Below are 23,828 nucleotides of genomic sequence, written 5' to 3'. Positions count from 1 at the left end.
TCTGTTTCTTTAATATTAATAAATATAATTTTTTTTGTGCACCTACTCAAGCCCACCAACCTGCTATTATTTTTGTTTGTTTGTTTTTTGCATTATCCCTTTAAAGGTTTCATAAAGGTACCATCTCCTGCCCTTTATATGGGAGTGGCAGCACTATGACATTACACAAATTAATATATAACATTTCAGTAAAATACATTTGCTGTTGTGTTTTTGCACTCCAGGGCCACCGTACATGAAAAATGGTCAAGAGTCCCAGCAGAAAATGGTCGAGTCGATTAAATCACAACAATAACACATTATTATATAACACATAACTATAAGAAAAGATTTCATCCAGCTGTAAAACAGACTTTTTTAAATAATGACACTATCCTGATATACACTGAATAATTCATCTTGATTTATAGAATGAAATAGGTCAAATTGTGTGTTTTAGATTCTTGCATTTTAACTGTGTTACCATAAATTGCTGCATATTTTTTTTGCATTTGTTTGATTGTCTGTTTATTACTCAGCCACTGAGTCATTTGTTTGTGCAATAAAAGCTAACATGAAGAAATCTGAAACTTTCTACATTTACTGTTGTTGAAGATGTGCATCCTCAGTACTTTCCATCTCTGCAAAACAGCATGTAATGAGGTCAAAATGTCGACTTGGACGATGCTTCGGTCATGAAAAGGTTGAAAACTTTTTTTGCAGATGATAAAATAAATAGTGAGATGAAGTTTTTCCTGCAGCGCTGACAGAAGAAAATCCTTTGAATCTGTCTCCATCTAGTGGAGAAGAGAGGAACTACAAGGTGTCTGACAGCAGGCATTGTGAATGCAATGCTGGCAATTTTCTATGTTCTTCTTATTTCAACCAATCTCAGAGTCATACCAACAATGAATCAATCTATTTACAAGTATTGTGTGTGTATCCAAAGCCTGATATATTGTTGTTGTCCAAAACATATCAAAAACTCTTTAATGACCGACATGACTGCATTTTGTATTTTTGTTGGTTTTATATCATTTAAAATGACATTTGCACCATTTTTTTTTAACCAAAAGTAAGACTGAATGCCCCTTAAAATGTCAAATGGTGTAACCACAAAAGAATGATAACTATAAAATATTTTATCCACCTACAGTGTACTTAAGTGGACTTATACATGTAATTACTTACTACTTAGAACAACTGTATTCCATTACCTTTATTTAATATAAAGTTATAATGTAAGATCATGCCAAACTAGTTGATTTGGTGTTTTATTGACACTTTACTGTTTTTAAGCAAGTTGAATTATTTGGTAGAAAGTGTTTATGGTTACACCACTTAGACATTTTTGCCATAATCCTCTAATATATTCTCACAAAACGGATTAAAAGCAGAAATTTGATGCTGGGTCCACAAAAAAAGAATGTGTGCAAGTTATTCATACATTTATTGGTTAAAACACAAACACACAGGAGGAGTACCTTGTGTCACTTTGTGTAGTCTCAGTTGATGCCACGCCACTGTGACCGAAACGTTGCCGATTTGAATACATTTGTTGTTCTGAGTCAGTCTGCAGGCCTTCCTCTTTTCAAGGGTTGGTTATTTTTTAAGTATTCAGGATCAATTGTTTGATTTGGCTTGAGTTCATTTTAAGTTGTAGAACCAGACTGCTGGAGACAGACTCAACCCTTCACATGCTGTCAGGTAAGACAATTATAATCACTTTTAGATATAATCTGATAATCTGAACACAGAAGTTAAACACCCCCCGGCTGGTGTGTCTGGAGCCGTTAAACCAAAACACTGAGCTTTATTTCTAACCAAACTGAGGCTCTACATGTTTATTTGTTTGTACTTTCCTGAATTAGACTCAGATACTAGCAGTCTAAAACAGAGCTGGTGTTTAATTTCACTTCCCTCTACACCCTTTTTGTCTTCCTCTTGCTTTCACTCTTGCATACTGGTATTAATTTATCCTCTGAGGAACTTCCTCCTCCTCTTTTCTCTCTCGCTCTCTCTCTCTGTGTGTTCATATCTGTTTACACCAAAAATAGACGTTACATGTATATATGTGTGCTTCAGGATTCAGGCTTTTTTCTACTTTTTTGGGGAGCGACGACAGCCTTAAAAGAGGTAAGAGAAACGTGAAGTCACAAGAGTCTGCGAAGGGAAACGCTGGAAATCAGTGAAAACCTGTTTGGATATTAAGGAAGTTTTACTTTCATCTCTCCCTGTTGATCTTCTCTGTGTTGAACAGCAGCTGTGTGGATATGATGGCAGGACGACACACTGAAGACCCGAACATGACGACTTTATCTCCAGGTGATTCACAGTCTCAGATGAGTCGTTTTATGGTGTCGTATTGTACTTTTTTGTTCACTCAATCATTAACTTTACTACAAACCTGACGTGTCTTCTACTTTTCCTCTAACTTCCCTCTTTGATTCTTCGATAGCTCTTTCCTGTCTGTCTGTACAGTCAGAAATGGAAAGTAAATTTACTCATGTATTGTGTTTAAGTATAGTTTTAGGGTTAAACCTCACAAGTATATCAGTTTTTTCATGTATTTCACATCTGTAGTTAGTTTGCAGGTTCAGATTTTTACATACAAATACACATAATGTGCACACTAGAATTCACTGGGGTTAAATTTTTGCCCAAAAACTGTCACAAATGTGTTATTTCTCATACAAAACGATGTGCGTATGACATTCAGAAGAACCACAGTTACAGGTGGAAAGTGTATTTACTCATGTAATGCAGTAAAGTACAGTTTTAAGGTACTTGGACTTGAGTATTTCAGTTTTTTGCTGCTTTATACTTCTACTTGACAATATTTCAGAAGGGAAAATTGTACTTTTTACTGAGCTTCATGTATTTAACAACTGTAGTTACTTTGTAGTTTCAGGTTTTACATAAAAAAGCATTTAATGTGCACACTAGAACTCACTGGGGTTAAATTTTTGCCCAAAAACTGTCACAAATAAGATGTTTCTTATACAAAACGATGTGCATATGACATTCAAAAGAACCACAGTGGATAAATAATCAAACAGTACAATAATAAAATAATACTACAACCTCTTATCTTGAGGCTTTCTGTGTAACATTAACCCAATATTGTGTGATGTTGAGCCAGATTAGATAATATTATAACCCAGTGATTTTATACTGTGTGCTTACACTGTAATAAATATGATGTAAATTAAATTAACCAACAGTATATAAAGTGGTTAAAAACAGACAAAAAATGCCACTAATGCCTCAGTAATTATAATTTAATAATATCAAACAGTATAATAATGACAGGGGACATTTTTCCGCATTATGAGTTTAAGGTATCGACCGAAATAAATCGATACAAGATCAAGTAGTATTGAAACGTCTCCCATCAAACGATACCTGCAATCGATCCTTTTTGCACCCAGAGCTAGAAAATATGACTATTTGTTTGGACTTGCTCACAGCCAATCAACACAAAGGGTTTTTAGATTTAATGCAACAGCAGCTACAACCCGTCTTTGCATGCAGCTCTAATGAGTACTTTTACTTTTGACACTTTGATTCTGATTGTGCAGATAATACTTTTACTTAAGCCAAACTTTTAGTTCTGTGTGCATATCCAAAGCCTGATATATCATATTCCTCTGTGTCATAGACCTCCATTGTTGCCTAAAAACTATTAAAACACACCTGCACTGGGTGACGTGTATCTTATGTATCTATCTCTATAACGTGGTTACTTGAATTTGTTTAGAAATGGCTCCAAAGACTCATAACAGCGTCACGTTTTCTCTCTCTGGGGAGTGTTTCTATGCCAGGAAGAGGCCGCTGTGCATACATAACATTATATTGAAAAGTGTTCCTCATTTTTGTCCGGCCTGTTAACACATATGAGGGAACAGCGCTCACTGAGTGTACTGTATATGTAAATAACAAAGATAGACTGAGATCGAAACATCAGTTTAAATAGACTTGTGGCTCTGAGTCAGTGTGAAGGAGCGCCTATTTACTTCTAATGAAGGACTTTTTGACAGTGTAGTATCGTTGCTACTTTCACTAAAGTAAATCACCTGAATGCTTCATCTGTCCAAAGGTTTAAAATCTATCTAGAATGAGTCTGACACTTTTAACTTTTAATAAAGCACATAACTGTTGTTTTTGTACAGATTAAACAGATACGATTTAAGAAAAGGTTGTAGGTTGAATTTTTAATTTTACTGGATTTACAGTTTATGTATCATTCTGTAAATGATTAATGTAACTTTATTAGTTTAATGACACATTAAGACAGACAGGTTAGCATTTTGAGCAGTGCTCTTAACCCTTACATACTGTTCATATTCTACACCCTCGCAGCATGTTCTCAGTCAATTTTGAATCTGCTCATAAAAAGTGTCTAAAACAAATTTTGAACCACAGATGTGTTTAGAAAGCATCAATAGCCGATCTGACTGATCAATAAATGTGTGATTAAACCTTGATTAATGTTTCAGAGAGCAGAGAGAGTGTATTTTTTAGGGTTTTACACTACTACTACTACTTATGCTAAGCTAAGCTAACCAACATCTGACTCTGCCTGAAAGAGAATTAATGTTGAAATTTTGTGCGTGTGTGTGTGTGTGTGTGTGTGTGTGTGTGTGTGTGTGTGTGTGTGTGTGTGTGTGTAGAGGTATATTCCGCCTTTTCCAGTTTGACCACTAAGGAGCTGCAGCAGAACTTGAGGGAGGAGAAGCAGAGGAATCGACCCGTCAGGCTGCTGTTTGAAATCCCGTCGACTCGCATCATCGCACACACTCTGTCCAAATACGTGGTGAGACTATCGACTGTCTTAAAAGTGGACATGGAGCTGGTTTGAGGCCCATAGGTGCAACCATGGATGTATTATAAGAGATGGATACCGGACCAATGGCGCCCATTCAGTCCTATAAGAATTGCTCAACTGGCTCATACACCAAAAGTTTCTAGCCTCAAGGTTTACTTAATTTTTGACCACAACAGGCTGTTTTAAAAGAATAAGCTCTAAAAGGTCACTGTACACTACCTGCTCAGCACCAAACAGCAAAACAGACACAGTTAGCTGTAGACTAGCTGGTGAACATAGTGAAGCATTTAGCAGCTAAAGAGCTCCAGATATTTCTCTTCTGTTGCCCTGAAGTGGAGAAAACATCAGTTTATGTAGGTTTAAATGATAAGTTCCTCGCTGTAATCATTCCTCCTGTTCATACTGACTATTAAAAGATATCCTTCAAATGTGCTTTCAATGTAAAGTGATGGAGGACAAAATCCACAGTCATTTAAAAGTAGATGATCAGCTTCTATTGAGCTTCATCAGTGTGAGTTAGTCATATCAAGTGATATCTGACACATTTACAGTCTTTTTAGCATCAAATTCCCTCTTAGTGTTTCCCTGTTGAGCTGTGCTGGAAGTATAGTAACACAAAGAGGGACTTTGGCACTAAAAACACTGTAACGTTGAAACATAGAAGATGAAGATTTGACTCATTCAGACGACTGAAGCTTCATATTAGCTTCAGATCAACACGTAAATACATTTTAAACACAGAAGGACGACTGTGGATTTTGTCCTCCACTTCCATTGTAAGTGCATTATGAAGGGATCTTCTAATGGTCAGTATGAACAGGAGGAATGATTGGAAGACAGAAATGAAGACTGCTAAATCCTCATGTAATATCGGTGTGTTTCCAGGTGTACGAGGTCGTGGTGATGCGCTCTGGCAGCTTCGATTCTCATCGTGTGTCCGTGGATCGCCGCTACAGCGACTTCGCCCGCTTCCACAACACGCTGCTGCAGGAGTTCAACGAGGAGCTGGAGGACGTGGTGCTTCCTCGCAAAATCCTGACTAGAAACTTCAACCCTGAAATCATCACAGAGCGGCGCCTCGGCCTCCAGGACTACCTGGCCAAACTTTACGCAATACGCTGTGTACGACATTCGCCTCTTTTCCCCAAATTTTTCACGGAGCAGGAGCAGAAGCGAGCACATGGTTTGCTGCGAGCGGGACAGTTCAGGCTGGCTCTGGACCAACTGCAGATAATTTTGGGGATTCAGGAGAAGCTCTTGCCGTGGCAGAAGCCCACTCTGGTCGTACCAACGCTTTCTGCCCTCGCCGTTTGTTACCGGGACCTGGAGGATCCCGAACAAGCGTTTGCTGCGGCTCAGAAGGCTCTGCCTCCGGTGAGAAGATACGGACTGAAAGACTACAGGGCCTCGCTGCTGGACCTGCTGGTGAATTTAGGATACCAGCTGGGCCAACCGGTGGCCCAGTTACAGGAAGAGCTGACTATGCTGAGAGATGCCGAGAGGGGAGAAGTGTCCACCCGCTCCCTGAAAGAGTTGGTGGTGCAGAAGTTCATCTGAAGACCAGATTTACTGACTGATTCTGGAGCTTTTTGGACAAGAACTAATTTATAACGCTGCGGTGTCAGATCAGCCATGTTCTTCAGACTGTTAGATTAACCTCTTTTGTGGGTGGCTGTTGGGCCTTTATTGTAACCTGAGGTGTAAGATGGTTTGTTACACAGAAGCATCTGAAAAGTTGTCCGAGGAAACTGTTTGGAAAGGGTGCTTTCTAAAAATACTTGGCAGGAGATTGGATGAACCAATTTTTTCCCCCCAGGATGATGAAGGCATTACCTGCACTCCTCTACCTCTGATTGGCGACTACCTGTAACTTTCATTGGTTGGGTTGGTTAGGTTTAGGCATGAAGAGTGAGCTTGGTTAGGGTTAGGGAGCGTCATTACTTCACCATCCTGGGGGAAAAAAATACCACATATCCAGCTAACGTAAGCTTTATTGACCCCCAATATACATGTAAGAACTTTAAAGCTGAATTTATAAGATACTTGGCAGGTGATTGAATGAACTATCTGTCACTCACTGTTTCGCCTCCCTTGCAAGGCAGGCCAGGATGGTGAAGGCATGAGCTGTCCTCCTCTGCCTCTGATTGGTGATTACCCGTAACTTTCGTTGGTTGGGTTGGTTGGGTTTAGGCATAAGGAGTGAGCTTGGTTAGGTTTAAGATTTAAGAATATCAGGGTAAGCCCATCAGAGGCAGAGGAAGGCAGGTGATGAGGCAGGTGATGAGGCAGCTGGATTCGTGACAACCCACCAGCGGTTTGAACATGAGCGCATAACCATCATGATTTCTTGAATCTAGCTGCCTAAGCAAAGTGCTTATTGACCAATATACATGTCAGAAGTCTGAGCTGATTGCCAGAAAATTAAGTGTTTAAGTCGTTTTTTATTAGTAAAAAATGCCAAAAAATTGCTTGTAGAAACTTCTCAGGTGTTAATTGTTGTTGTAATTTGTCAGTTTTAGTAGTAAACTAACTATATTCATGTTTTTGATTGTTGTTCAGACAAAACAAAAGTCATGTTCACTTGTTTTTCAGGGAATAATCTGCATTTTTCACTACTTTTTGTCACTTTATGAACAATTGATGGATTATTGAAGAAAATAATAACCTTCCACTTTATCTTCATCCTGTTTTTAATTTATCTTATTTTTTGTTTGTTTTTTACAGCACTTTTACAGCATTCATGCAATTATTAAGCGATTACAAACTTCCAGCACTCACACATTTTTCTACTTTGACTAAATTAACTTTGGCTTCAGGTAATACTGATCAACATTTTTCACTATTTGTTAATCCTTACAGTCCGCCTAAGATGTAATAATACTACCTGTGATGTTTGTTAAGTGTTCTGTGTGTAATTTGATAAAACACCAATCAATGAATGTTATTTTTCTCAATTAATTGATTAGTTATTGGTTCATTAAATGTCAGAAACTGGTGAAAAATGTCCATCATTGTTTCCCAGAGACTAATATCCAACCTCAAACGTCTTACTTTGTCTCAACCAACGGTCCACAACCCAAAGATATCCAGTTCTTCAAGACCACAAAATGGAGTTCAGATTGGATTTAACTGCTGCTAATTTATAACGTATAAGATATTAATCAGATTATGTAAACCCAAATCATGTGGAGTAAACCTGGGCAGTCTTAATCTGTTTAGACGTTGCTGTGCCGGGCCTGAATATAATAAAATAGACAGTAATAAATACACAAACACACAGACATGTACACAATCATGCCAAACCAATAAATATAGAATAATAATCCAGATTGATGTTACTTCCTGGTTTAAATCTGATTTAAAGGCAGGTAATGAGCCCACGGTGAAACCCTCCTCTAAAAACAATCGTTGAGTCGCTGTGTTGTGATTTATTGCTTCGCAGGCTTCTCCACACCAACAGTTTATCATCTGATGGACGAATACTAAAGCAGTTAAATATGAGACTCTCTGAGCTCTTCTGTCCTTCAAACGAAGCTGTTTTGTGTATTTTCTGTCCGCAGTGATTAAAGTGAACCTGTGAGGAACTTGTGTGTCTTCATGCTTTCAACACAGATTGGTCAACAGACAAAATGTATTACAACAAAACACTAAGAAACAAGGGAAGTCTCCCAAAATTACCCAACCTTCTTCACTGTGTGTGTGTGTGTGTGTGTGTGTGTGTGTGTGTGTGTGTGTGTGTGTGTGTGTGTGTGTGTGTGTGTGTGTGTGTGTGTGTGTAATAATAGCCTAATAGTTATTTTTATTTATTTTATTTTTTTTAATTTATTTATTTATTTATTTTTTAAATTTTTTTTAAATTTTTAAATTTTTAAATTTTTTTTTTTTTGTAACTATTATTATTAACATTATTCCTATTTTTAATAACAATAATAATATTTTGTATTTACTTTACTTTTTTTTAATAATAATGCATTTTATTTATAACGCACTTTACATTTGAACCAAAATCTCAAAGTGCTACAAGATAAAAGCATCAATATAAAAGACAAATAAATAAAAAATTACATTAAAACATCATTTTTTTAATAATAGCATAAAAGCAGTAACCAGCAACTTTTATTAAAATTGAATTAAATTAAAAGTTAAATCAAATGCAAGCAAATGTATAATGTCAAATATTCTTAAATAAGCAGTTTAATACTTTAAATAATTTAATAATAATACTCTAAAAAAAAAAACAAAAAAAAAAACATGTTGATTTTAACATTGTAAAGAGCATCGATGTTATCATAGATCGATTAGCCAGACTGCTCCCTGCTCCCTGCTCGACAGTCTGCTGCTCTGGTCTGACAGTCTCACAGCAGCTGCACTCGTGGGTTTTTTTTTTTAGCAAAACATTTCGTTTAATGATCCAAAAACCACCTATCATTAGCTTCTTTAGTTGAATTAATTATCTATAATCAGGTTAAAGATGGCGGCAGACTCTGCGAAACTGTCTAAAAACCTCATGCGCATGAAGGTAAGAGTAAAGTTTAATAAAGAAGAGAAACTATTAGCTACAGAGTTAGCATTAGCATTCAGAGAGATGAACACATGGATGATTTAATGTGTGTTTATGTGTTGTTTTCTGCAGTTCATGCAGAGAGGTTTGGATGCGGAGACAAAGAAACAGCTGGAAGAAGACGAGAAGAGGATAATAAGTGATGAACATTGGTATCTGGATCTGCCAGAGCTCAAAGCTAAAGAGTAAGTGGTCATTTAATAGCTTTAATATAAAGTTACACACACAGAAGTATACACAACAAACTCAATTTAGATACATGTGAAGTTAATTATGATAAGTTAATATGCAAACTTGAGATGTTCTGTCTATATTTAATGCAGCAGCCACAACTTAATCTAATAATGTGTCAACTTTTAGGGCACTAAGAGAGAAAAATACTATAAATATATATATATATATATATATATATATATATATATATATATATATATATATATATATATATATACTAATAATAATGATACAGGTTTGAATTAGGGATGCACTAATTGTGAAATTGTGGACCAATACCAATTTTTAAAATAAGAATCTGTCTATAGAGCGATACCAATTCTTTTTTCTTTCTTTTTTTGATGATGTTATTATGTTTTTTTGTTATTTATTCCACAAGGAAACAAAAGAAAAGAAAAAACAAAACCTGAATAGTTTAACTTTTTTTGAATGAGCAAACATTCATGAAAAGATTTATATACAATAAATATATGAAGTGATTTCTTGTGGAAGAACGCCACTTACTTTATTAAGCATGTGGCGTTCTTCTGAGCACTTTATATATTTATTGTATTTATTGTTATTTATTGATTTGCGGTTGCGTCTCCCTGTGTGGTTGAACACTGTAGTATTACTGTACTCGGGTGTGTGTTGTTTTTATGTGGGGACATAAATAATATTAAAGTTGAAATATCTTTAAAAACTTTCACAAGAAATCATTTTTTCTTTTATTAAAATAAACAACTCCTTTAAAACCCTTATAACCTGCCATACAATTATTATCTACTTAATAAGAATAATGTTGTGTACTGCTGCTGTTGCTACGACTGTCTGAGTCCTAACTCTAACCGCAAATAACCAGAACATCAGCGAATAGTATTATTATCTTATTTACTGATTGATCGATGTTAGTCAACAAGAGGAATATCGGCTCATATATCGGTGCATCTCTAGTTTGAATATTATTTAAAGTGTTTTCTTGGTGATTAAATATTTGATGACAAAACTGCAAAAAACTCTTATGCATACATTGTTAGTAATGGGTGCATGTAGGGCTGCAGCTAATGGTTATTTTCGCAATTAATCAATTTGTTTTTTGGTCTGTAAACTGTCAGAAATTGTGTCAAACTTGCTAAAAAATATTCAGTTTACTGTCACAGAGGACTAAAGAAAGCTGAAAATATTACTATTTGAGAAGCTGCAAACACTAAAAAACTTAACTGTAAACAGCCATATGAGATAAGGAACAGTGTAGTGCAGATTTAAAGGAGCAGCTTGCAGTTAATTAAGTAAATCTCATTAAAATAAAACTTGACACAGCAGCCATGTGATGAATCTGACTGTTGGTGTTGATTCAACGTTATGATCATGTTGGAGGCTGTCTGTCGCTCATTTGTGGTGTTGATATATTTTATTATATTTAGTTTTCCCCTCACTGATAATCGTTTTGTTGTTTCAGGAACCTCATCATAGAAGAGAAGAGTTTTGTCCCATGTGAGGACCTGTACTACGGCCGAATGTCGTTCAAAGGTTTTAATCCAGAAGTCGAGGTTTGTTTTTAATGTTAATGTTTATTAGTTCTGTTTTTTCTCTGATATTTGTTCTACTGAATGTTTTTCTGCTTAAATAATTTCACAGATATTTGAGTCTACAAGGATTAAAAACAATTATCTATCTGGTTCTTTCAAAAACAAACAAATAAATCCACCTATGTGACAACTCTACATTTTTATAAGATTTCTTTAACATCATTTTCTCTCGACCTGCCGAGGGATTCAAATTAAAGCATGAAGGATAAAAACAAAAGTTATGTTTGATCCAAAGTTAACAGCTGACATGATGATGACGATAATGATGATGATGATGATGATAATGATGATGATGATGATGATGATAATCCTCCATCTGCCGTCAAACTCTTTGTTTTATTGTCATATTTTCAGTGAAGCAGATGTTTGTGTGTTTGCCTCCAAAAGTTCAGAAATAATGAAAAACAGTGAAGATGGATGCAAAATAATAAAGTTTAGATCATGTTGTAAAATCAGGAATTAAATTTAGTGTGTAAGAAGTTAAAGTCTCATATTCATGGTGGGAGAAGTAGTGAAAAATGACATCACAGTTTCCCAAAACCAAAGTGAACATATTCAAAAGCAGCATTTTATTGAGCAGATGTGCAACACCTAAAAAAAATAGTTTATTTTTCATATATATAATAAAACAAAAGTATCAAATAATCACATTTCACAGTGACATTTTGGACTAATGTTGCTGAAAATAATAACTGAAACTATTATTCAATTATTAAAATAGTTAGATACATTTTCCAATGATCAATGAGTTCCTCTTTCTTTCTATTGTTCATATTGCTTGTTTGACTTATTTATGGTTCTTTATTCTTTTTATTGATGCTCTTTCTATTTTTACTCTCCACTTTGCTGCTGTAACGCTGTAAATGTCCCATCGAGGGACTAATAAAGGAAGAACTTATCATATCTTATCTTGAATTGCTTCAGCTTGACGTTTAACTGCTGTTGACCTTTTTAATAAAATCAGTGTTACATGCTGCTTATATGATGGAGAAAATAACCTGAGATATCTACTTACAGACGAAGCTGCAAAATGAAAAAAATTAAATGTTTTCAGAAGAAAGATAGCTTAAAAATATATATATAAACGTGACCACATTTCATTTAAATGTTAAATGATTGTTTCTCGTCCGCTGCAGAAACTGATGGCTCTGATGAATCCGAAGGAGGAAGTGGAGAAAGAAGAGGAAGAAGACCGCCGAATGCAAACAGACGTCACAGATGAAGAGATGGCGCTGAGGTACGAACGTGGAACTTTATGGTTTTGGCTTGTTGCAGATTTGTGTCTTTTATCTGCTGTTAATTCACTATATAAGGGTCAGTGATAAATAAAGGTTGAGCAAGATGAGCAATTTAAAAATATCTTTAACAATATAATAATAATATTAAAAAAATAATAATATAATAATTTTTGATGGTTTTATATCATTTGAAATGATATTTGCACCATTTTTTAACCAAAAGTAAGACTGAATGCTCCTGAAAATGTCAAATGGTGTAACCACAAAAGAATGATACATATTACATATTTTATCCCCTACAGTGTTTTTAAGTGGACTTATACTAATAATGACTTCAAATGTTTCCTGATCTCCATGGTTACCAGATTAAATGTAATATTTAGAACAATTGTATTCCATTTATTTCATTTATTTTCATTTATTTATTCCTTTATTTAATATAAAGTTATAATGTAAGATCATGCAACACTAGTTGATATGGTGTTTTATTGACAATTTACTGTTTTTAAGCAAGTTGAATTATTTGGTACAAAGTTTTTATGGTTACACCACTTAGACATTTTTGCCATAATCCTCTAATATATTCTCTCAAAATGGATTAAAAGCAGAAATTTGATGCTGGGTCCACAAACAAAGAATGTGTGCAAGTTATTCATACGTTTATTTTCACTTTTTAACCCCTTTATATTTGACTAAACCACATGGACACAAAAACATCATTGACTCCAAAACAGTAAAAAAAACTATTCATGATATGGAGAAATAAACAAAGCCAAACTTGTTTTCCACTAGATGAAGATCATACAGGTTTATATTCTTCTTCTTCAACAAGCTGACCTTTTTGTATATTGTTGTTTCATCTTTTCCAGGTACGAGAGTTTAGTAGGAAGCATGAAGAAGAAGTTTGCCAAGAAGCGAGATCGAGCGGCCATCGTAGAAGTAGAAGAAGTAGAAGAAGACGTGAACCAGAACGTGGTGGAAACAAACCCAAAGAGAGTTTTTCTGAAGCCTCAGGACTGAAACCACAGAAGAAGAACTCTGTATTTTTTATGTAAAAGACTCAAAATATGTTTTTTTTAAAACAACTGTGTGCATGAACATGTTTATGTATATATCTAGAGAGAGCGCATCAGTGATTGTGACGAGCAGAATGAGGATTTTAAAGGATGAATGGATGTTATACATCCTGCTTTTTGGGTTAGTATTTTCTTTTTTTTTAAAGATGTATCTTTGAGATGCTGAGAACATCTGGTGTGTTTTTACAGTGTGTGCTGCCTGGAGGACTTCCATTAAAAGCAAAGCACAGTGTATTTATCAGTGTATCTCCAGTATGTGTGTCTGCCTTCTATCACACTGATCACACTGTGTTTCTGGAGAGGAGACGAACTATCTATTACGAACTATTAAGACTAACTGTCTTAAAGAGCATCAAAATACCAAACTGCTTATCCTACATAGGTTTGCGTGGGGGCTGGAGCCAATCCCAGCTGTCATTGGGTGAGAGGCGGGGTACACCAGGTCGCCAGTTTATTACAGGGCTACATATAGAGACAAACAACCATTCACGCTCACATTCATGTCTTAAAAAGCATTCAACTATTATTTTCAATCCCAATTAATCAACCAGTCTTTTGGTCTAAAAAAGGTCAGAAAATGGTAAAAAATGTTGTTGACCGTTTCCCAGAAGCCAAAGATGACCTGATATATGGTGTTTTTATCCTGACCGTCATTCCACAGTCTAAAGATAGTCAGTTTACTGTCATCAGATGAAGATGTAAATGGGATTGAAACATTGCCAATTGAAGTAGTTTAGAAGAAGAAGAAGAACTGTATTGATCCCTGTGGGGACAATTGATCCCCTGTATTTGACCATCCTGTACACACACACACACACAGCTAGGAGCTGAGAGCAAGGACGAAATGCAGTTCTTCTGGTCAGAGGTACTGACACATGTTTTTGATGGTGGGAGGAAACTGGAGCACCTGGCAGAGACCCACATGGGCATACAAAGTCCTCAAGGAAAGGATTCTGGACAGCCGGGGCTCAAACCTTCCTGCTGTGAGGAGGAACGTGAGCAGTGGTGTTGAGAGTCAGTGAGGAAGTATCTAAACTTTAATCACAGGAACAGCCTCAAATAAAGCTTCACATTATAGATAATGAGAAAACTGGTCCTAAAAACCCTCCAGCTGTCAGGAGCTTCTCTACAAATCAGCTACAAACTTACTTTTCATAATGTTCTGTGTGATTTGTTTGATAATAATTTCATTAACCTTTGTGTTGTCCTCCCGGGTCAAATTGACCCCGTCTGTTTTGACTCTTCCTTTTTCCTTCCTTCCTTCATTCCTCCTTCCTTCCTTCTTCCTAACCTCCTTTCCTTCTTCCTCCATTCCATTTCCTTCCTTCTTTTCTTCCTTCCTTCCATTTCCTCCCTTCCATCTTTCCTTCCTTCCTTCCATCTTTCCTTCCTTCTTCCTCCCTCCTTTCCTTCTTTCTTCCTCCCTCCCTTCCATCCTTCCTTCCATCTTTCCTTCCAGCCCTCCTTCCTTCCTTCCTTCCTTCCTTCCTCCCTTTCTTCCTTCCATTCTTGCATCTTTCCTTCCTTCCTCCTTTCCTTCCCTTTTCCTCCCTTCCATCCTTCCTTCCTTCCATCCTTCCATCTTTCCTTCTTTCCTTGACTCGAGGACAACAGGAGGGTTAATAACATATCTCCACACATCAGTAACATGAGCTTTAATTACTGTCTCTGTTCTCCAGTGGTGGAAACTGATTAAGTACATTTACTCAAGTTAAAACACGGTTCTTGTCAAATCTTCCAGCAACATGTAGCTGAATCAGGTGTTTCACAGCGATGAATTCACAGCCTTTAATTGTGCATTTAATAGATTTATATATATACACCAAACTCCATTCAGAAATATGACAAACTTTTAACACGTAGTAAAACATTTCTGATATACTCTGTGTGGACTGTGAGATGTTCAGTTAATTTCTGACCCTAACCCTTACATAATGCACCAATTAATACCAATTAACACTTTTCAGGGCAACTTGAGGAGCTGCAGGTGAATCAGGTGCTTCACAGCGATTAATTCACAGCCTTTAATTGTGCAAACAGATTTACGCTTCATCACAACCACTGTGTCTTCATAGGAGAAACACACGAGGCAAACATACAAAGTCAACCTGGACCAGATGTACAAGGGTCACTGGATAAATGGTTGAGTTTCAAATCTGTTGGATAATGAATCAAAAGGTTGGGAGTTGAGTCAGCGTCAAAGTGCCACAATCCTAAAAACCACGTCAGAAACAACAGAAACCAAACCTCTATTAAAGTAGTAAATGTAGTATTTCCATGTGATGCTACTTTCTACATCTCAGAGGGAAATATTGTACTTTCTCCTCCACTACATTTATCTGACAGCTTTAGTTACTTCTCACATGAAGATTTGACACAATGGATAATATAACAAGCTTTTAAAATACAACACATTGTTAAAGATGAAACCAAAAAGCAGTGTGTAGTCAGGCTCACATTTCAGATGTCTATGAGTTGTTAACAGCTCCATCAAATAGAGATTTTTCCCTCTAAACTTCTCACATGCTTTCATTTCAATAAATGTTCAAATGATCCAATATTTCAGCAAAAATCAAAGATTAGAGAAAAAGTTCAACTTAGTTTTTTCTTCTTTCCTCTCCCATTAATCATCTCACCACCCCTCACATTTATCTGCTGACCCTTTGGAGGGGCCCCACCCCTAGGTTGGGAACCACTGGACTAAACTAGCTAACTGTATATAAAGTAGTGTAAACTAGCTCCACCTCCAGCAGATACAACAGTAACATGCTGCTCTAACACTGATGCTTCACTATTAATAATCTAATGATGTCATATATAATAATATATCAGTCAGAGGGACCAAACCACTACTTTACTGTAATACTGCATACTACATCAAACACTTCTACCTGTAATGGAGTAGTATAGTATAGTAGTACTATAATTGGCTCTTTTACTTAAGTAAAGGATCTGAACACTTCTTCCATCACTGCTGCTGTTCTCATCTCCATCACCACATGGCAATAATGCAGTTTGCTCCTCCAAAAAAGGCACCTAATGTTTATTTTGATGCATTTGAAGTCTCTGGAAGCTGCTCTGGATTTCAGTATAAACACACTTTAACCTGAGTGGATGTGGAGGCCTGCAGGCTCACAGTCGGTGTGTTTCAGGAGGTTTGTGATGATGTAGTCGAACACTGCGGTGGGAAAGTGGCGGTGAAGCAACGGCAGGAACCAGCCCATCACTCCGGGGGTGTACAGAGGTTTGGGTTTGACGGACAGCAGAGCGTGACACATGCTGTCCACCACAGGAGACAGATCCACCGACGACTGCTGGGACATTTTGGTTAAACTGCTGGGGAGGGACGAGATGTACTCCTCCCCATAATCCTCTCTGGCATCGGAGGAGACGCCTGTGAGGAGCTCCTCTCGGTAGTGATTGATGGCGTCACTGTTCCCAAAGATATCTGAGAGGAGAAAACAACATAAAGATGTGGTTTTATTTTGCTTTTAGGACACTTTACTGGAGCTGCCTCACAAAGAGTCTCATGTCATTAGTTCTGCAAGTGTTAGACTAGGTGAAATATTGACCAGATGGTGGCGCTAGGTGAGAAATCAGAGGATCAAAGGTATTATAATTCATCCTCTGGGGAACATGAACATCTGCTGTAAATTTAATAACAATCTATCTGATAGTTGTTGAGATATATCATATGTCTGTGAGCCACAATTTTGAGGCCTGGATATTTTTTAGCCAAATAAAAAAAAAAAGTTAAGATGAGAAACACATTAAAATAGTTACTGATACTTCAATAGGAATAGTTACTGGATTGATGCAATGTTGAATGACTAAATATTTTGTACCTAATTTTATGGTAAATTCGTGTTGAAAATGTGTGTATGAAATGAGATACATCAGATATAGAAGGTCATAAATCTGTCAATCTGTCAATTATCATTTTATTACATTTCATGTTTGGGTGATATGAGCTCTATGGAGGACTTTTAAGGCCTTAAAAATGTTCTGTATGTTATCGTTTGAGTGAAAGAAAGTTGTGAGGAAAACAAAAATACAAAAAAATGTTGTAGGTGGTGATGTGTGCTTTATGCAGGACCTTTAAGGGCTTTAAAAATGTTGTATTCAATATATTTGTATTTGTTTAAAAAACATGCTATGGCTAACTAAACTCATATTTACAAACCGGTATTTAATTATTTGTTTTACTTATTTGTCAGAAGATCCAATAAACTCCAGTTTTAAAGAGTTTTCAGGCAATTATTTGATGGTTCAGGCTTTACAGGGTTAATAACTATCGGGTCTGTTAAAAAAAAACCAATTGATTGCTGTTATTATTGACTCCAGTGAATAAAAAAATGCAAAGAAATAAAAAAATTCCATTGCTTTTTTTTCTTGGTGAGAACATTAAAGGGTTAAAATCTGAATGTGATCATTAGATGAAATCAGACCTACTGGTTCTGAAGCCTGTAGGCTGAATTAAAGCCACTCTGACGCCCCACACAGACAACTCCAGCCTCATGACTTTGGAGAAAACTCTCAGCGCCGCCTTCGACGCTCCATAAGCAGCAAACATCGGCATTGGCACCTCACCTGCAGGGAGAAACCAACACTGCATTTAAAGGAGTCATGTATTTGTATTTAACTTGGGTTAAATGTAATGTTCCTCCCAAACACTAGAGGAGTTCATAGTAAAGGCCAAGCTGGGCAAAGGTAATTAAAGTTCATGTCATTATTCAAAGGTGTTTCAAAAGGAAGGAGGCAAACATTTTACTGGCTGTGCTCATTTATGTTGGGCTGTATTAGTTTTAGTTTGATATGGAAAGCTTAATGAAAAGAGATGGACAGTATGTAATATGGACATTTGGTAAGAAAATAAACACAGTATATGTTAATTAATGGAAAAGATCTAATAGCCTATCATTATCGATCCAACATGTCTAAACAGATGAGTATTTATACACAAATATATCCCAAAATATCAGCTTTAATAGGATTATTTTAATGCACAAAGCCACCAAATGATCATCCATGTGTGTTAATGTTGTTTATTTTTTTATTAATTGATTAGTCAATTGGTAGAAAAGTAATTGGCAACTATTTTGTTAATTGAATAATAATTTTAGGCATGATTTAATCAAATATGCTAAAAAAGAAAATGCTGCTTTTAGCTTCTCAGATGTGATGATTTAATGCTTGTCTTTGTTTTAAATGACAGTAAAGTTAATTTTTTGGGTTTTGTATTTTTGATTAGACAAAACAAGATATTTAAATATGTGATCTTTGACTCTGGGAAATAATAGCTGATGTTTACACTATTTTCTGACATTTTATATACAAACTGAGTCGACTAATTACGAAAATAATCTGCAGATTAATGGATAATGAAGACAGTCTAATTTGAATATAATACAACCTGAATCTATAAACTTTCTGGATGGTTTAAACTTCGCCAAAGTCAGTGGGATTCATCCTCTGTTAAACATGAATGTCTGAGCAAGATGTCATAACAACCCATCTGATAATCTTTGAGATATTTCAGTCTGGAGCAAAGTGGTGGATCAACATATAAATTATATCTGTTGCTTCGTAGTTTATTAGTTTAAACAGCATCATTCTGCATGTGTCTTATGTCTCTTCAGGTCAGACGTACCTGCCATGCTGGACACGTTGACGATGCGTCCTCTGGACCGGCGCAGCAGAGGCAGAAACACCTGACACATCTTCACCACAGACAGGAAGTTAACGTCCATGCAGCGTCTGTACGATGTGACGGGATGCAGCTCTGCGTCCGCAGGACAGAGAAGGACTCCTGCGTTATTCACCAAACCCCACAGACCTGCACAAAAAGTGAGTCTTGTTTAAAATTCATCATGGTGGTGAGGAGGATTTTATGACTCTTTGATGTCAAAGTGGAAAGTTGATCTCCAGCAGGGTTAAAAAGTCGAGTTTCAAGTTGATAAAATATTGATGATGATGATGATGATGAAACTTTTATTGCCTTTTTAATCTCTTTTCATTATTTATTAGTAGATAATTATGTAGAAAACCTTTAGGTAGTAGCTGGCTTTTTATTTTTTATCCCTGTTAACAAACTGGATGTCACATTCACATTCTACAGTGGTGGAGGAAGTACTGCAGTAAAAGTACCAATACAGCATCTAAAAATACTTCATCCAAGTAAAAGTCATGCATGAAAAATCCTACCACAGTAAAAGTACTGCAGTATTATGAGTGATGAATCTATTTGAAGTTAACTTGAAAATGCCAAAATGAAACCTAATTATCTTGTATTAGGCTTCCTGTCGTCTGCCTCAATGACTCAGCAGTCAGTGTTCAGTCTCACCTGAGTCTCCGACCTCATTGTGGATATACAGGTGTGCTGTTTCTATCTGGGAGCCGTCGGTGACGTCGAGCTGCAGGACCTGCAGGTTTTCACATCCTTGCTCTCTCAGCTGTTGAGCTCCGGCTCCGTTCACATCCAGCACACCTGCAAACACCTGCAGCCCCATCTGGCTCAGCCGCTTCGCCAGAGCGTGACCGAATCCTGAATCACAACCTGAGAGTGGAAGAAATGTATTTATTCTGATTTCTCTGCAGCTAACCATCCTAATGTTGACTGTGCAACTTTGACCCAGGAAGACAACAGATACATTGTAATAAAAGTAGTGATGATTAATTTTACTTGCAAAGAATGTAGTCTTGAACCATACATGTGATTTTCAGGCAATTAGATGAAAGAAATCCATATTCTTTGGTCCAGACTCAAATATCTCAACAAAAATCTGATGGATTGACAGAATTGGCTCTACAATGTTTTTTTAAACTCTAATTGTTTCCAACAAAACCTGGGTGATTGTCCTCAGTCTCTATGAACTGTGAGTCTAGCAGCCCTTATGTGTTCCATTGGAGAGATAAGACATGTTATGAGCTCTGTGAAGCTGTAGGTCTAAGACATGAAGAGACACTACAGTTGATGGTTAGTGGATCTAAAGTTGCAGTACGCTGCATATTTCTTCTCAAACTACATGGAGAAAAAAAAAAAGTCTGACCCGCAATCTGAACCTTTTATATTTCATCTCTCTTTCTGGTTTGTCCAGTCTGTGCAGACTGCTGCTCACTGAAGCAGTGAATAACACAGATAATGCAGAGGTTATGTTGAGTCAGACAATTATTACTTCATTAAACTAATGTAACGCTGAAAGCAGATTTAAAAACAGTGAAACAAAAACAAACTAACTGTCTAAACATGAATCTGGCTTGCCTGTAACATTTAGCACATTAACATTTAGAATGCTAACATGCTAATATTTTGTATAGTGTGACATGCTAATGGCTAAAGCTACATACTGACATGCACTCATTGAAATACTTTGAAATTAGCAATTTAAACCCCAGAGAGTAATTGGGGGATATTACATGACTTTTTTGCTTTTGTGACTTTGGGAATTTTTTAATTTTAATGTTGCAAATCAAAAGAAATCCAGTAGTTGTTGGGATGTTTCACTCTGGACCATAAATAAGTGCTACTGTCTGTGTTTACCTGATGAGACCGCAGGTAATGTCTGTTTTAAAGGTCTCACCTGTAATGAGCACCGCTCTGCCCTGCAGCGGTAGCAGCTCGGTTCTCCTGGCAGTCACACACAGCAGAGCGAGGCTGCAGCACAGGAAGGCCGCCCCGCAGCACACTGGAGGAACTGTGAAGTAGAGAGAGGCCCCAAGGGCCCCGAACACAGCAGGCCAGTATCCAGCATCACAGCTCTGCTTCAGTGTCCACACCACAGTTAATATGAATGCTGCTGCAGCCACGGCACAGAAACAGACCTCCATCTGTGGTGTCCAGTGTTTCTGCCTCCTTCAGCTGTGACTCAGTAGTTTACTCTGCTCCAGTTATGACATGTATTTGGGCTCCTGCCAGCAAAAAACCTGTTCCTTGTCTGGAAGAAGAATGGAGCAGACCATATTTTCATTGTGAGATATGAGGCAGGGCCAGAGTCATGCTGCTTATCACAAAATCAGCCTCCGCCCCCTTTCTCTGAACAACACTTTGTATTTATATCCTTGTCCAACCTATTTTTTATACCCAAAGAAAACATACTTAAAACTCAATCACTGAGCTTCATTTTCAGCAGGAGAAATTAAAAAAAAAAATAATAATAATCTTGAATGTTTGGCCTTTGTTTTGCTCTTTTTTTCTGTGGTAGCTATGTTGCAGTCAAACTGGAGAATCTAAAAAGATGTGCATTCAGCTGTAAAATTAGTATTTGATTTGATCAAGTCATGCTTGCAGTAGAGTATACTGAAAATCTGCAGAATTGTATATCAGTAAACCTTAAAAACAAAGAAAGACAATATAAAATAGATGGTTACCTGCTCCCTCATTAGCACTTCATTTATTATTCAGCACTAACTGGTACATGTGGTCAACAGGCACAGATTTGGTCCCAAACACAGGAAACTTAGAAACAGTTGTAATAATTGATTATTTAGACTGTTTTTCCGAAATTGACCTTCCTGAATGAGCTAGTTTGTGCCCCTTGTACACTGTGCACTGCTTCAAGCCTAGAGTCTACTCTTCGCTGTCTATCCCCAGTCGAAAAACGTATAATCCAATGTTTTGCCTCCCTGGTACACCATATACTACTTCGAGCCCCTGGTACGCCACACCCTAACCCTAACACTGCTTTGTGCCCCTGGTACACAGTACACTATTTGGTTTTTTAGACCCAATCCAAACAAGGCTGTTTAAGGAAGTCTTTCCCTCATTTAGCACTTCTTTACTAGATATAATCAATCTGTCTTTAGCAACAGACTTTGTACCACAGTCCTTTATTAAAGTAGCAGTAATCAAATACTCTTCATAAAAAAGCCTTTAGGTGTTTAAGCCAACTACAGACCAATATCTAACCTTACCTTTCTCTCTAAGATCCTTGAGAAAGCAGTCGCCAATCAGTTGTGTGACTTCCTACATAATACTTGTATCTGCTTAGTGCTACATTTGATGCCATTGATCATCAAATCCTATTACAGAGACTGGAACATTTAATTGGCATTAAAGGAACCGCATTAAGCTGGTTTAAGTCCTGTTTGTGCAGATCTGCCAATCAAATGTTGTTAAATGTTCCAAGGTCTAGGTTTAGAACTAAGGTAGACCCTACTTTTAGTGTTATGTAGCCCAAACGCTGTGAAACAAACTGCACGTTTAGTATCAGATCAACTGAATTAGCGCCTCATTTTAAAGAGCTTTTAAAGAGCCACCTTTACAGACTTGCATTTCTGTAATATTGTATAATTGCTGCTTTTTGTTGTTTTATTTATTGTTTAATGTTTTCATCTATTTATGCTTAATTATTGTTCTTATTGTGTTTTTGTGAATGTTCTGTTTAATATTGTATTATGTGAAGCACCTTGTAACTTCGGTTTGGAAAGGTGCTACAGAAATAATTTATTACTGTTATTATTTATCAGATTGATTTCAGTTTGTACGGGTTAAAGATGAATGCTCCATGCATGGTTCAGTGCTTGGACTGATACTATGCTTCCTTTGAGTAATATTACTCAGAAATGCTCCACGAATGTTCGTCATTATGCAGATGATACCCAAGTATATTTATAAATTAAGTCAGATGAAACTGTTGACTAAATTCATAATATTCATAATTCAAGCCTTAAGGACATAAATGACTTTGCAATAGTCTGCTGTTTAACTCCAACCAAACTGTAGTTATTGGGCTTGGTCTTAAACATCTTAGAAACACATTATTTAATGATATAACGACTCTGGATGGGATTACTCTGGCCTCCAGGCCCCAGTATGGAATCTGGGAGATATCTTTGATGATACCTTTAACTCCTTCATAAAACACATTTCAAAATCCGCTTTTATTCAGCTACGTAACATTGCAAAAATCAGACGCATCTTCTCTCTCAAAAAGATGCAGAAAAACTACTCCACGCATTTGTTACTTTTAGGCTGGACTATTGTAATTTTGTTTCTATTTCATAGTTACTTGTTTTTAATCTAACTTGTGAATTCTGCATAATGTGATGGAGCTATTGTGGGAGGGGAATGGATGAGGCTGATTACCTGCAGTTGTGGTGGAGCAGCTCTGCATTAGACTCTGGGATTTTAAAAGGCAGAGATTAGAGTCTGCTGGAGAGAACTGTGTTTGTCCTGCGAGCGCGTGGGGTGCTCGCAGCTTATAGTATTGCTGGCACGAAGACAGAGTCGGGGGGGCTGTTCCAGCGCCAGGAAGGGGAGGCTGGACGCTTTCTTTAGTCAGTGATGGCCCGGGGTTTAGGAGTGTGTGTGTGTGTGTGTGAGCCTCTGCTATACAGCCCTGGCCT

The 23,828-nt window shown here is 36.9% G+C and overlaps 3 protein-coding genes across 3 annotated transcripts; 2 read left to right on the top strand and 1 right to left on the bottom strand.

Annotated features, from left to right (window-relative positions):
* Positions 1-1,974: 1,974 nt before the first annotated feature.
* snx20 (sorting nexin 20) lies at positions 1,975-6,959 on the top strand. Its single transcript, XM_062421248.1, has 4 exons — positions 1,975-2,115; positions 2,240-2,304; positions 4,653-4,795; positions 5,693-6,959. Exons 2-4 carry the CDS (start codon positions 2,253-2,255, stop codon positions 6,362-6,364), a joined length of 867 nt encoding a protein of 288 aa, XP_062277232.1. The 5' UTR covers positions 1,975-2,115; positions 2,240-2,252; the 3' UTR covers positions 6,365-6,959.
* Positions 6,960-9,165: 2,206 nt separating this feature from the next.
* On the top strand, positions 9,166-13,665 carry mphosph6 (M-phase phosphoprotein 6). Its single transcript, XM_062421177.1, has 5 exons — positions 9,166-9,326; positions 9,441-9,553; positions 11,041-11,131; positions 12,307-12,407; positions 13,278-13,665. Exons 1-5 carry the CDS (start codon positions 9,279-9,281, stop codon positions 13,426-13,428), a joined length of 504 nt encoding a protein of 167 aa, XP_062277161.1. The 5' UTR covers positions 9,166-9,278; the 3' UTR covers positions 13,429-13,665.
* A 2,920-nt stretch (positions 13,666-16,585) lies between these two features.
* On the bottom strand, positions 16,586-21,311 carry hsd17b2 (hydroxysteroid (17-beta) dehydrogenase 2). The gene is made up of 5 exons (XM_062420757.1): positions 21,065-21,311; positions 19,828-20,040; positions 19,135-19,320; positions 17,937-18,074; positions 16,586-16,932 (listed from the first exon to the last, which is right to left on the bottom strand). The coding sequence occupies exons 1-5, from the start codon at positions 21,309-21,311 to the stop codon at positions 16,586-16,588; spliced, it is 1,131 nt and encodes a 376-aa protein (XP_062276741.1).
* Positions 21,312-23,828: the final 2,517 nt, after the last annotated feature.

Source organism: Scomber scombrus, chromosome 6, assembly GCF_963691925.1.
Source record: "Scomber scombrus chromosome 6, fScoSco1.1, whole genome shotgun sequence".
In the NCBI taxonomy this organism is placed as follows: Eukaryota; Metazoa; Chordata; class Actinopteri; order Scombriformes; family Scombridae; genus Scomber; species Scomber scombrus.
This window is presented reverse-complemented; position numbering and strand designations above follow the sequence as displayed.

Coding starts and splice junctions, on each gene's coding strand:
- mphosph6 (XM_062421177.1), top strand. CDS start 9,279: ATGGCGGCAGACTCTGCGAAACTGTCTAAAAACCTCATGCGCATGAAG. Junction 11,132..12,306: donor GTTTTAATCCAGAAGTCGAG/GTTTGTTTTTAA, acceptor CGTCCGCTGCAG/AAACTGATGGCTCTGATGAA. Junction 12,408..13,277: donor GATGAAGAGATGGCGCTGAG/GTACGAACGTGG, acceptor CATCTTTTCCAG/GTACGAGAGTTTAGTAGGAA.
- hsd17b2 (XM_062420757.1), bottom strand. CDS start 21,311: ATGGAGGTCTGTTTCTGTGCCGTGGCTGCAGCAGCATTCATATTAACT. Junction 20,041..21,064: donor CAGAGCGGTGCTCATTACAG/GTGAGACCTTTA, acceptor TTCCACTCTCAG/GTTGTGATTCAGGATTCGGT. Junction 18,075..19,134: donor CAACGTGTCCAGCATGGCAG/GTACGTCTGACC, acceptor TTCTCCCTGCAG/GTGAGGTGCCAATGCCGATG.
- snx20 (XM_062421248.1), top strand. CDS start 2,253: ATGATGGCAGGACGACACACTGAAGACCCGAACATGACGACTTTATCT. Junction 2,305..4,652: donor CATGACGACTTTATCTCCAG/GTGATTCACAGT, acceptor GTGTGTGTGTAG/AGGTATATTCCGCCTTTTCC. Junction 4,796..5,692: donor ACACTCTGTCCAAATACGTG/GTGAGACTATCG, acceptor GTGTGTTTCCAG/GTGTACGAGGTCGTGGTGAT.